This window comes from Eurytemora carolleeae, unplaced genomic scaffold (genome assembly GCF_000591075.1).
Source record: "Eurytemora carolleeae unplaced genomic scaffold, Eaff_2.0 scaffold591, whole genome shotgun sequence".
NCBI classification, from domain to species: Eukaryota; Metazoa; Arthropoda; class Copepoda; order Calanoida; family Temoridae; genus Eurytemora; species Eurytemora carolleeae.
In genome coordinates, this window is record NW_019396674.1 from 24754 (window position 1) to 39755 (window position 15002).

General features: G+C 31.5%; 2 protein-coding genes across 2 annotated transcripts in view; both read left to right on the forward strand.

The window, feature by feature from the left end:
• The window catches only part of LOC111707224 (catenin alpha), a 19253-nt gene extending 15605 nt beyond the window's left edge, over positions 1-3648 (forward strand). The window contains exons 18-24 of the mRNA XM_023480283.1: positions 31-134; positions 836-893; positions 1258-1302; positions 1851-1958; positions 2474-2576; positions 3141-3207; positions 3612-3648. Coding sequence (XP_023336051.1) covers positions 31-134; positions 836-893; positions 1258-1302; positions 1851-1958; positions 2474-2576; positions 3141-3207; positions 3612-3648 — 522 coding nt within the window. The remainder of the gene's footprint in view (positions 1-30; positions 135-835; positions 894-1257; positions 1303-1850; positions 1959-2473; positions 2577-3140; positions 3208-3611) is intronic.
• Positions 3649-3767: 119 nt separating this feature from the next.
• Positions 3768-13834, forward strand: LOC111707225 (catenin alpha-2; the record flags this gene model as incomplete). The annotated part of the gene is made up of 13 exons (XM_023480284.1): positions 3768-3829; positions 4154-4206; positions 5146-5204; positions 6075-6133; positions 6841-6918; positions 7198-7293; positions 7640-7740; positions 8616-8702; positions 9348-9417; positions 9569-9630; positions 9792-9847; positions 10067-10170; positions 13685-13834. Coding segments are annotated over exons 3-13 (921 nt in total), but the record flags the coding sequence as incomplete, so codon positions are not given.
• Positions 13835-15002: the final 1168 nt, after the last annotated feature.

The window sequence follows — 15002 nt, forward strand, 5'->3', positions numbered from 1 at the left end:
TAGGTGTTGATGTGGTAGCTTGTTGTCTAGGTGTGCTCCAGGTTTGTGGAGCTGGGTAGACCGATCAACTCTATTATCACCTCAGCTAGGAAAGGAAGAGTAAAGGATACTCTCGAAAAATCAGAAGCCCTGAGGTAAAAATAGTTTTTTTTACAATATTAAAATTTGTTTAATTCAGGCGATAAATAATATACTAGTTTAATTCATACATATTTACAAACTTATAAGAACATCTTAATTACATTATATGTATTGTTATATTCACATAGAGGATTTTAAATTGTAAGCTTGAAATTACGTCTACAGTCTCTTTGAGCCAATTTAAAACATTTTTACGTTAGCCTAATTTTCTATTTATAATAAAATTTCTGAAATATTTATAGAGATATCGAAATAAAATGTTCAATTTAAGGAAATTTTTTTATGCATGACACGCTCATGTCACAATGATTACTTTTATGTTTTTCATTTCTTACAGTGCACAAAGATTATCTTTATGTTTTTCATTTCTTACACTGCACAAAGATTACCATAATGTTTTTCATTAAAATTTAATAATTTAGGATAGTAAATCTGCAGAAATACGGTGGTAGGCGATTATATCAATACAATGAAGACGACTTTAGATTTCAATATTGATTGATATCAAGCTTTTAAAAAGTTTGGATACACATAGAAATAGAAGTCAAGAGAAGCAGTCAATTAAAAAAACTTATCTTTGATTACTTTCAAACTTGTAGTTCGAAAATAGCTTGTTAACAATCGAACCTTAAATAAAACAGTCGTCTTCATTGTGTTTATAAAATCACCTACCACTCCATTATTATATATAAAGGGCCCAGTGCAATAGTTTGACCAGCCTGGCTACTATGGTGGCGGAGTTAGCTGTTCAGGTCAACTCTTTGCAAAAAAAATACATTTTTAAGTCCAATAGTACTGCGACAAAAAAATGTTAATAATGTTAGTAAAGCACTTTAGTCTTTGCCACAAACTCAATTTTTCCAATTTCTATATCTTTGTAACCTGATGGTGCAAACCTCTATAAATATTTCAAACTTAGATTATTTTATATAACAGCATTATTTGTTTGAAATATCCAAGGTCTTCGGCATTGGAATCAATGCATGGGATTAGAAAATTAGAGTTTGTGGCGTAGACTCAATTCCTTTTTATGAAAACATCGAAAACATCATAGTTATCTGAATTTTAATATAATCAAATTTATCTTTAGAATGTTACAATGTTTCCATTTTGCAGGATGAAGAGAAAAAACTTTTAGATCTTGCTAAAACCCAGCTTGAGGAAAACATACGAACAGAATCAATTTAATTTTAAACTTGTTTAATGTTTAATCAATGGATTAAATCAAACAAAAAAATATATTTGCATTTTATGCAAAATTAATTTCGCTAGATGAAGTTGTATATTAGAATATTCAAACCTTTTAAACATATCTTCTCTTTATATCTCTATAAAATAAAGCTCTTTGCTCATATAGATATGTTAGCTATAGCTGGCAAAACGGCTGGACCAAATTGGCTGACATTTTTTTGGAAAACCGTGGGTACCCTAGGGGTAACTAGACTAAAACGTTTTTTTTTTCAAAATCGATTTTTTTCATCAAAATTCGAGTTTTTAACCAGCCCATTATTGCCCCAATATGGTGGAATGTTATGGTAAAAGAACAATCCAATCGTACACAATTATTTAAAGGTCTTCATTTTAATGTCTTCAATATTCTTTCCTAAATGTATTTCGCTAATTTTGAAGAATTAAGCTCGTAGACAATATTTATTTTAAGTTTTTAACGGAATCAAATCTAAGAACTATGATGGCGTCGTATTGTTCAGAACTTGTGTACACAAGTAATAAACGCGGGAAATATTCTGGCGGAGATACCTAAAAGTGCAGCTGCTCAGGAGAATAGTGAACTATTTAAACATGCTTGGATTAATCAGGTGGGTTGACATTTTCCAACTTAAAAAAAAATTATTAAAAAGATTATGTATTATGAATCAGGATATAAGATTAAAATATCTGATTTTGATTAAACGAACCTTACAATTTTAACCCAAAAAAATTTCCATTTTAATCCTATGTTAACAAATGAAAAATGTATCATATTAAATTGTTAATTAGTAGCTTAACCAAAAGAAACTTTAAAATTTGAAAACTGTTGAAACAAGTGATACTCGGGCCTCGATTATTTTTAAATCAACAGAGATATTATTAATTCCATTCTTGTATCTGCTGCATAAATTTGTAAGTCGAACATTTAAAATTATTGATTTTTAGATATGAAACTAATTCCGATGCACGCCATTCCATGCAATTCCGTGCAATTCCGCGCAATTCCACGCAATTCTGAGCAATTCCGCGCAACAGAATTTCAATAGGAAACCCTAAGTCTAGTAGATGAGATGGTTCCCCTTCCCCCCTCCCTCCTGTTTATATAATATATATGTTTGTCTAGATGCGCCTGCTAGTAGATGCAGTAGATGAGATGGTTCCTCTACCCCCTGTTCTAGATGTTCTAGAGACTCAGCTCATTGCTGATGTCGGAGCAGCCTGTAAAGGTCAGCTAAGCAAGATATACTCCATGCAAAGATGACAATGTCCGTTTTACAATGTACTATTAAAAGCTTTGTCTGATCAAGTATGATCTGCATGGTTTTGTTTATTTAAAATGTTTATTTTCTTTTTGGACTTTGCAAAAGTGACTTGTGCATTTCTTGCTTTTAAGAAACAACGGAGAAATTATCAGAAATAAACACTTTTCGATTCGAGTCAGATATAAGTTTTGATCAGGTTAAGGTTTCAAGGGTACCATTGTATATCGGGCATTGGTATTTTTGCATGAAGGCTCACTTAGAGTTAAGCTTACAGTCCCTTTAACCCTCAAATCGGCTAGAGCCCCCCCCATTTGAGCTATGTTTTTAGTGATAATGTTTATTATAAATTGATTTAAATTTAGTTTGTCTCATTGAATAATTGATTGATTAATTGATTTAATAATTGATTGTATGATTGATTGAATAATTGTTTGAATAATTGATTTATTGATTGATTGAATCATTGATTGAATAGTTGATTTATTAATGGGTTTGTTAATTAATTGATTGATTGATTGATTTCCTCAGCTCTGCAGAATCGAAGAAGTCAGGATGTAAACCAGCTTTCAAGAAATATATACTACAGAACTCTTAGGTTAATAACAATATTAATATTGATAATAATTATAAATAATTTAAAGGGAGTGTTCGTGAAAAATGAAAAGAGGTATATAGCCTTACGGCGAAAAATAATTGCTTTTGATGCTACTAATCTTACTTCTATCTGTTGCGTCTTTAAAAGGAGAAAATTGTTAAAAACGACTGATACTGAAGAATGTATGTTCATACAAATTCAGAAAGTTGCAATATACGACTCGGATCGTAAAAAAATCAATTTAATTTCTAAGAAATCATTCAGATATTACAACCTATCGTCATCAAATATTTTTCGAAGCATTCGTATATTTTCATAATATTATTTATTTCTTTTAAATACCATGCACTTAAAACAAAGTTTTTTTTCCACTATGTGTCTCTTCCACGCGTAATCATTCAAAGCATCGAGAGCATGGCGGCCAACTATTTCGGCAAATAATCTATGACTATGGATTGTACTATCTGAATGATTTGTTTGAAATTAAATTGATTTCTAAATGATGATAATAATAATAAATTTAGGGCGCTTCGCTCCCATCTTCTATTTCAATTAAGCAGTTGAGACAATTAAGAGAAAAATATTCCCAGTTTTTTCGAAACAAGTTCAAGAGACAGTCAAGGTGATTTAGGGGGTTCAAGGGCCCACTCAAGGTGATTTAGGGGGTTCAAGGGCCCACTCAAATCTATGAAAATGGGGACTAAATGTTGTCTGGGACCTCACATTACCCGAGGGAAGTTTTATGGATAATCAAAATTTCAAAAATTTGTCATTATCAAAATCGATTTTAATAGTATTTGGACAGTGGCCATTTGTTTCAGATACCTTTTAAAACATTTCTTTTTAGTTTGGTCGAATGATTTCAAGATTTTTTTATGTTTAAGATTTCATGAGTTTTTCCTAATTTTTATGCGGGACAACTTTTTTTATTTTTGTTTATATTTAGGCATTGAAACGTGGAGATGAAATCGATGAAAACGAGTTTATTGATTGCACACGGTATTTACTTTGTAAATGCAATATTATTTATGCTGTTTTATGATTACCATTCCCCCCCTTCCCCTGAAGAGTTTGATATAAATTTGTAAAACACTTGCAAACCATCAATTTAAGTTACTTTTCTATTAAATAATATTTTAGATTAAGAAGCATTTTAACAGACAATCATTTATCATTATTATGCAATTTGATAATTTCCTAACAGAACATTTTCCTAAAAGCAAACTTTTCTACAATTTTACCAATTAAAAGAGACGAACACTCCTATAAAACCATTTCAATGTTTTTGATTCACCTTCAAAAATCTTATTCTCGGTTTAAACTATAATTTTAATGGTAATTTTGATCGCAACCGAATCTTCTGCAATATCTGTTTTAAGTAAATATGTGAATAATTTTCAAATGAACTATAAGCGTTATTCTAACTGACTCTTCATGCAAAGATGGCAATGTCTGATTCATAACGGTACCCGTAGAAACTTTGTCTGGGGTCGAATTTAAAGAATATGAGACGTGGCTTAAATTTGATATATGGCTCAAATATTGTTGGTTCCAAACTTAAAATTGTATTCAATGTTTTAATATTAAAGCCAGCGATCAATTGAAACCGGTTTCGGCGGATTTGAGATCCGGCTCAAACTCATTAAATTCGGACTGTTAATAATAAAAAAATGATTATTTTTCTACTGTGGTTTCTCTAAAAAGGAGTGTTGCGCATTTCCAACACAGGAAAACAGGAATTATGAGAATCAAACCCCTTTAATCCTTGAAAACCGGAAATATCCTTCACATTATTGATCAGATACAGGTTTCAACGATACCGTTGTGAATCGGGCATTGCCACCTTTGTGTGGCAAATCACTTGAAATTTTGAGTACAGTCCCTTTAAGAATTCTCCTGACCGCCGTTTCAAAACCATGATCACTCCCTTTTGTTCAGAATGGTTTACGACGGTGTTAGAGAAGTGAGAAGAATTGTTAGTATTTATAATTCAGAAGGTGAGAAAATAACAAAAACTAAAATATAAAAACAAAAACATATTTTACATTTTCTTATAAAAATTGTTTCTTCCTTGAATTTCTTTTTCTATTCTGTTAATCCTAATGCTATATTTAATCCTTAATCCTTCTCCTTCTCTCTGCATTTTTATATTCATATCTTAATCTAATACACGTTTCTGTATAAACCTATTCCATTTTTATATTTATATCTTGATCTGATAATACTAGTTTCTGTATAAACCTATTCCATTTTTATTCGCTTAAATTATAATTCTTTAACTTCTTTTCAATTTTAATTTCAAATTTTACATTTCTAAATCCGAATTCTGATTATTGTGCGTTAGCGTTCCTAATTGTATTCAATTATTTTCTCCTAATCCTATTCCCTGTACACATCCTGTATCCCTAATTCTCCTGGATCTCCTGTATCTTCTGGATCCCCTGTACATCCTGTATCCCCTGTACCTCCTTGATCTCCTGTATCTCCTGGATCCCATGTATATCCTGTATCCCCTGTATCTCCTGTATCCCCTGTATCTCCTGTATCCCCTGTATCTCCTGGATCCTCTGTATCCCCTGTATCTCCTGGATCCCCTGTATCTCCTGTATCCCCTGTATCTCCTGTATCCCCTGTATCTTCTGGGTCCCCTGCATCTCCTGTATCCCCTGTATTTCCTGTATCCCCTGTATCCCCTGTATATCCTGGATCTTCTGTATCCCCTGTATCCCCTGTATCCACTGTATTCCCTGTATCCCTTTCATCCCCTGTATCACCTGTTTCCTCTGTATCTCCTGGATCCTCTGTATCTACTGTATCTCCTGTATCACCTGTATCACTTGGATTCCCTGTATCTTTATCCCTTGTAGAGTCTGTACAGAATGCTAGCTGGGAGATGATTGAATATGATCAAGAGGAGGAGCAAAAGGTAACAATTAACTGAGAATTTAAATAAAATATTCTTTAATAAAAATAAATTTATATTTAAATTTTTTTTATTTGTTTTATATACAATGCACAATTAAAACAACTTTTTTTCCGCTATACGTGTCTCTGCCTGGTCTCTGTCAAGTGTAATCATTCAAAGCATGGAGAGCACAGACATCTGGGTGCCAACTATTTCGGCGTTTTAAGTGCATTGTATACAAAACATATAAAACATATTATGAAATATTAACTATATACAAATGCGTCGAAAAATAATCGATGACTATAGGTTGTATGTTGTAATATCTAAATGATTTGTTATAATTTAAATTGATTTTTTTACGTCGTATATTGCAACTTTCTGAAACGACAAAATGGGCACTCAACAAATTGTTGAATTCCGTACTTTCTGCGTTGGATAATTTAATTAACTAGGCTTTTAGGGCGCTTCGCTCCCATCTTCTATTTCAATTGTGTAAATTGTAAAAAAAGTTCGCGGATTCTTAAAATTTTCAGCATTTTTAGAAAATAAAAAACTTTTAAACACAAACTTTTAAAATTTTAATCATTAATAAACCTTTCCTGGGGTCACGCGAGGGGCCACACAAAATTTGGACCCGATCAGTTTAGCCGTTTGACGTTTACTGGATACTGGACAGACAAACACACAAGCGAAGTATGTATATAGAAAATATTGTTTACTTGCAGGAGGAGATGAAAGAAAAGCCAAGTATCCGTGATGCAGTCAACAAAATACCGGAACAAGAAAAATTGGAAATTGCAAAAGTAAGGAAAACAAAACATGTGCGGACTTTTGTACCTTCTCCATGCAAAGATGTCTCTGAGGTCTCGAATGATCGAACTCTCTCAGCCATCAAATAGTCAGAAAACGGAGTATTCAAGTTCCTCCTCATAACCAACCATAAGCTGAAAATAGTCTTTTTTTTGACCCTTGGGATGTTGAGCATTTTTGAACATCAAAGTTGACAATTTTGTAATATTTTGGAAGATATGTTACTCAAACAGGTGAACAATCCCTTTAAATTCAAGTTTATTTAAAATCAGGAGCTTGAGATAACTGATCATGTTTACTGGGTGGCAATCTGGTCAAACCCTAGAGTTAGAAACCTTCTTCAAACCTCACATATAGGGGGCAGTCAGGTTAGTTCCTTTCCCTGTATACACCTTGTTTATATCCATGTACTCCCTCCTGTTTATATCCCTGTACTACACCATGTTTATATCCCTGTACTACACCTTGTTTATATCCCTGTACTCCCTCCTGTTTATATCCCTGTACTACACCTTGTTTATATCCATGTACTCCCTCCTGTTTATATCCCTGTACTACACCATGTTTATATCCCTGTATACCTCATGTTTATATCCCAGTACTCCCCCTGTTTATATCCCTGTACTACACCTTGTTAATATCCCTGTACTCCCTCATGTTTATATCCCTATACTCCCTCGTGTTTATATCCTTGTACCCCTCCTGGTACTCCAGGTGGACGGGTTCCATGAAGAGAAGGCTGAGTTCGACAAGGAGGTGGAGAAGTGGGAGGATTCGGAGAATGATATTGTTCTTCTCGCTAAACAGATGTGCAGGTATTGGTACTGCAAAGTATATAGAATTCGATCGAAGTATGTTGATGTATACCAAAGTTTATCGAACTAAATCAAAGTATATCAAATTAAATCGAAGTATATTGAAGTATATCGAAGTATATCGACGTATATCAAAGTATATCAAAGTATATCAAAGTATATCAAAGTATATCAAAGTATATAGAAGTATATCAAAGTATGACAAAGTATATCAAAGTATATCAAAGTATATCGAAGTATATCAAAGAATATTGAAATATATCAAAGTATATCAAAGTATATCAAAGTATATCAAAGTATGTCGAAGTATATCAAAGTATATCAAAGTATATAGAAGTATATCAAAGTATATTGAAATATATCAAAATATATCAAAGTATATCAAAGTATATCAAAGTATGTCGAAGTATATCAAAGTATATCAAAGTATATAGAAGTATATCAAAGTATATCAAAGTATATCAAAGTATATCACAGACCACAGTATATGGAAGTATATGGAAGTATATGGAAGTATATGGAAGTATATGGAAGTATATGGAAGTATATGGAAGTATATGGAAGTATATGAAAGTATATGAAAGTATATGGAAGTACATCGAAGTATGTTGAAGCACGTCGAAGTATATCGAAGTATATTTAGAAGTCTATTTCATTTCATATTGATTTCATATTTTTATTCAACTGCAAAGCACAAGATAATACAAATAAAAATCACAATTTACTATGTAGTTTGGGCCCGCCTAATCAGAGTTGGTTGTTTTGATTGATTGATTGGTTAAGTTTAGACTTTAGATTTTAGATTTTTTTGATCGATCATCTATCAATGATGCCAAACTATCAATGATAAAAAATACTGATTTTATATTATTCAGAATAATGATGGACATGACAGATTTCATTAAAGGAAAAGGTCCAATTAAATCAACCCAGGATATCATAACCTCTGCTAAGAAAATAAGGCAAGTATTTATAGATAGCTTTGTAAACATAGAGTAAAGATATTAATAGAGAGAATATAACTTTGTAAACATAGAGTAAAGACATTAATAAAGAGAAGATAACTTAGGAAACATAGAGTAAAGATATTAATAGAGAGAATATAACTTAGGAAACATAGAGTAAAGGTATTAATAGAGAGACAGTCAAGGTGATTTAGGGGGTTCAAGGGNGAGTAAAGATATTAATAGAGAATATTTAACTTTGTAAACATAGAGTAAAGATATAAATAGAGATAATATAACTTTGTAAACAAAGAGTAAAGATACGAATAGAGAGAATATAAATTTGTAAACAAAGAGTAAAGATACGAATAGAGAGAATATAAATTTGTAAACATAGAGTAAAGATATAAATAGAGAGAATATAAATTTGTAAACATAGAGTAAAGATATCAATAGAGAGAATATAGCTTTGTAAACATAGAGTAAAGATACGAATAGAGAGAATATAACTTTGTAAACATAGAGTAAAGATACGAATAGAGAGAATATAATTAACTTTGTAAACATAGAGTAAAGATATAAATAGAGAGAATATAAATTTGTAAGCATAGAGTAAATAACTAAAGGAGACATTGCTAATCTCTATATTTGTCTGTTTTTCAGTGAGCATGGTAAGAAGCTGGATACACTTGCTAGAAGGATTGCAGATATGTGTCCTGAGTCTTCAACAAAGGTTTGTAACTATACATATATGATATTGATAGTGTACTTAATACATCTAGTACATGATACAGTACTTGATTCAGCCAAAGTATTTTTCTAAGCATAGTAAAGTACAGTACAGAAGGGTAAAGTACAGTACAGTGCTGTAAATAGTACTTTAGAATGACCTGCTAGCCTACCTACAGAGGATTGCACTGTACTGCCATCAGCTCAATATTACCAGGTAAACAACGCTTGCAGTACACTGTAAAAATATCTGAAAATCTACTTATTCAAATAAGTTTTAGATATCAAGTTTTTTCCATTTCCTTTAATATTGACCTTATAAAGAAAAATCTGAGAATTCATAATTTTTGTGACGATAATTTTGAACAATTTGTTAAGTAAAGTGAAAGCTGATGTACATAACGTTTCTGGAGAGTTTATAGTCTCAGGATTAGGTGATAGTACTAATAATAATACTCATAATAATAATAATTTTAATAANTTATAGAGATAATAATAATAATATTATTTATAATAATAATTTTTATATTGACGATGATGATATACTATAATGTGTTATTTTAATAAAATGAATAATAAAAATAATAAGAATGAAAATAATGAATAATTGTAATAATGACGATGATATAATAACAATAACAATATTACTCTAGATTCTGCCTGTTCTCTGATCCAGGCTGCTAGGAACCTGATGAATGCTGTTGTGTTGACCGTAAAGGCGAGCTACGTAGCGAGCAGGATGTACCGATCAAACCAGGTAAATAATAGATACAGGTAACCAGGTAGTTAAAATAGATGGAGATGACCGCCAAGTAGTGTCACTCCAATTTCTAAGACTCTATTTTCAGCTAGATAAATACGATATCTCTGTCATCTCAGACAAAGGTTTAATGGTTTTTTTTAATATTTGATTTCTTTTTATTGCCAGAGTGTGTAACCTATAGGTTGCACGATTATAACTTCAATGTTTTAAAAAAACATTGTGGCAGATGAAGATATTTAGACAATTTTAAGGTTCTAATAATATTTGAGCAAAAAAACATCATATCTCAGGATTAATTATAAGCTTAAAAGAAACCAAAAGATTGCCAAGGTTAGAGGTATTTTACAGATTATATTCTTTAATGGATGCCAAACTGTGTTTCAAGAATAGAATTATTCAGAAATTTTATTGTATATAATTTCCAAAGAGAATAGAATATATATTCTCTTTGATAATTTCCTTAGAAAAGCTGCCGGTTCATTTGGTGTACTGTTACCAAAGAGAATTCAATATATATTAGAGGGGAAGTTAGGGAATCTCTCGGTGTGAATTTTTTCAGTCCCTTTCAGCCTTAAAGGAAGTTCAAAGTGTACAGATCATGTAAATGTTCACAAATTATATGCAGTAGAGTACATTAATACAGTATGTTCCTTAGACTATCCATTTCAATTTCGAATTTTTTAAAGCTGTTAAATAAACTTTATAATGAATTAGGTGAAAAAAACATCATTTGAGTTATAATTATAACGAAAAATCATCGTTTGTAAAGTGGAAGGCATAGAGTCTATGTGAAATAATCATTGGTCAATTATGAAACCAGCCTATTTCATAATTTGGTTTTCTTTTAATATTAATTTGAGATTTTCTATAAAATGATATTCCAGGGCCCAAAAGGTTACATAGCATAAATATGTAAAGTACACCTGCAGTATGGAAACAGTACAACAAAATGGCCGTTTTACACTTTTTTCTAGTAAATTCCCCTCTAATATATTTTCTATTCTCTTTGACTATTACGTTTTGCTTGGTATAATCTGTATGTGTACTGCACAGCTCCCTCTAGCTGGTTAGATGTCGGCCCGGTGTTTTAAATGAACCGGACTATAACTGTGCCCTTATTAATCCTTGACCTGGTGGGCACCTGCAGGGTTTAGATGAGATATGGACACCCCGCCCCCTCTTCACACCTTGATTCTTTTGTTTAAACATTGGGACAAGTAAATATACGCTGCAGGGGGCGACCACAGTGCCCGCGGGACAAATTAAAGTATCCTGAGGCATACTAGGGTAGCCGGGGGGCATAACTAACTCGCCTAGGGCGGGATTTAAACCCTCAGGTTGTGATTAAGGATACAGGGTTAAGTGAAGTTGACATAAGTCAACGTTTAGTGACAGAGCATCAATCTAGATTCAGAGATAATACTCTAATCCATCAGACACTCTCAACCAAACCCCTGGGTCGGGCCGGGGGAGGGGGGGAATGTTTAATAAACACTGAACATTGAACAATAAACAATCCACAATTTAGTTCAGTTTATATTTCTCCTGAAAATGTTCAAAAGGCAAGACAAATAAAACGTGTAAATCATTCATTTACGCATTTAATCTTTTTTAGATTTTCATCAACTTAATCATTTACAATCTAGTATTTAAACACTTATTTAGTTATTTTCAAACCTAAAATTTGTTATTGATCTAACCTAATTTAAAGTTGAAAAATTGTTAGTTGAAACCTGTGACCGAAACATTTTCATTATGATTTTAGTTATTTATCAATTTAAGCTATTATTTTAAAATTGAAAATTAAGAATTTTTTAAATTTTTTAGAATTTTTGTTACCTCATGTCAAATGTTTCTTTGTTTATACTTTTGCTTCTTTTATTTAAAAATGGATTTAGATTACAATATCAGACATTTATCGTCGTATATATCAATACAATAAAGACGACTTTCTATTTCAATTTTGATGTTTACCAAGCTTTCTAGTAACAGCAGATATATTTCGACAAAAATAAGTTGTCAATTAACAGATTCTCTTTTTTAACTTGTAATTGAAAAAATGCTTGTTATGGGATTAAAGCATTATTGATAAAAAAGACTTCATTGGATCGATATAATCCCCGACTCTAGTAACTTTTTCTTATTCTTAATGATTTTTCTATATTTTCAACTGAAAAATAAACAATAAACTGTGTAAATGTTAACGTTTTAAAATGTCGTCTTGTGAAGTACCCTTATCGCATTGAAAATCATAGTGTGCCAAAAATCATGAAAAAAAGTTTCCCAAAATTTCCCCCTCTTTCGAACTAATAGTTTAAAATCATTAAACCTTGTTCAAACCAATGGAATTAGTTTTTGCCACAAACTAAAAATTTCTAATAAATATATACAGGGTGTCCCACGAAACATGACAATAGGAAGACGACTTGAAAGTCGTCTTTGGTATTTGAATTTATTTGTGACATTTAGTCTTCTATCTACTTTAACATGTATGATTCTTGAAACAATTATCACATAATTCTCCTAGCCCTGGCATTTCCAAAAAGTGGTCTGCGTTTTTTGTGCTTTCAATATTACCTGAGATATAAAGAGTTTGGTTCAGATTTCAATTTTGTTAAATAAAAGCAAAATTGTCGAAATCTGAAAGAAATTCTTCATATCTCGGGCAATATTGAAAGCACAAAAAAGGCAGACCACATTTTGGAAATGGCAGGACAAGGGAAATTTTGTGATTATTATCTCTGGAAATTTACTGACAAATAAACGCAGCAAATTATATCAAAAATCAAGACGACATTCAAGTCGTCCTGCATACTGTCATATTTCGTGGGACACCCTGTAGTAGCTTGAACAATTTTACCGGAAAAATAAATTTTCAATATTAAAGTCGACACACTTAACTTAGAATCTCAAAATCAAACTTAAAAACCAAATCAAAATTTTAGGCAAATCGGTCCAGGGGTTCTTAAGTTATAATCGGACAGACAAGTAGAGTTTACAACTTTTTATTTATTGATATGTATTTGCAATCTGATATTTTGACCTTAGCTTAGATTATTTGATCGGACAGAGTTGATAGTTAGCTATGCTACATTAGGTTGAAAAGATCATGCAAAAAACCCAAAGTTTATGACAAAGACTCAAGTCCTTGGAAATTCAACATCTTTTTGAATCACAAACTCTGCATTGATTTTTTAGCATTAATGACGACCTTTTATACTCCTACTTATTTCCTTATATTTATGAATCCATTGGAGTATAAATTAGAGACTATATAATTAGTCATTATTTATGTTTTAACTAAATGATAAACACAAACATTTGAAGGATTCGAACCTTACCCTAAGATAATCTTATTTTTAACAAAATGTTTATGAAAAGTTCATGAATTTAGTTTTGGTCATGTACTGTAATTGTACACAAAAATATTGCATATTCTTCTACCCTTTAATAGATCTTTGAACTGAACTCTCATATATCCATGGTTATATAACTTTACTAATCTCAGATACAGTCCGGAGCTGCTCTTTCTCAAATAGTAGTTTGGAAAATGAAAACCCCGGAGAAACTTCCGCTAGTTAAACGTGAACTTCCAGAGGTAATTTTCCTACTCCTACTCCTACTCCTACTCTCACTCTACTACTCCTACTCCTACTCCTACTCCTCACTTATAAATCATTTAAATGAATATAAAGCTTTTCTGTTAAATTGCAATGTCTATGATTTACAATTATTCTTTTAAAATCTTTTAGACAGAACTTGAAGTGAACCTCCACGAAATAGAGTGGCATATCATATTCACATCAGTGCCCCTTTAAACCTTTATCTGATGAACAATGAGAGAGATACCGTCGTTTTTTCTTCATTGTCTCTGTTGCAGAAATCCAAAAGCAACATCTACAGAGAAACTCCAATTTAGAATGATAAATTTTCAACTGGACAAACTAGCATTATCTCATTTATGCATAATTAGGTTANAATCCAATCAATAATCCATTCAATCCAATCAATAATCCATTCAATCCAATCAATAATCCATTCATTCAAATCAATAATCCATACAATCCAATCAATAATCCAAACAATCCAATCAATAATCCATTCAATCCAATCTATAATCATTCAGTATCACTACAATTTGAATATAAGTTGAATGTTGTAAAAATCTTGGTTAAAATGCTCCTAATGTATAAATTTATATTAAATAAAACCAGTTTATTATATGAAAGGTATTTATGTTACCTTTATTTGACAAGAAATGCCCATATAATTGTTTGTCTTGAAATGTTCATATGTTTCATGGAAACACTCAAGGTGTTTCATCTGCCTATGTTAGTAGTTCAGATGGTTTTGACAATTTCTCGACAATAAATTGTACATGTAATATTTTGATAAATATAATTATAAAGTGTAATTCCTAAGCTAAATGAGGAAAGAGTGCTATAATTTGATAAAGTGGGGGGAAAATAAGAAAATATAGATTTTTATGATTATATATTTGTCTTATATGTTAGTTTATCGGACACCTGGAAAGTCTGGGCGCGCGGCCAGGCCACTATAGATGTAAATAGCCCCAAAATCAATATTGGGGTAGTGTGTCATTTTTTCTCTGTTTCTAATTTGCGCCGCGCATAAAAACATCAAAATGAGACTTGATAAAAAATTCGGACCATATTTTTTTTCTGTGCGTATATGCGTTTTTAAGTGCAAAGATTCAACTCTCTCAAAAACTTTTAATTTTATTTGTCAAATCGTGTTTCTGTGCGCAGCGTATAAAAACATCAAAATGTCACTTTAAACAAAAATTCGTATACCATATCTTTTTT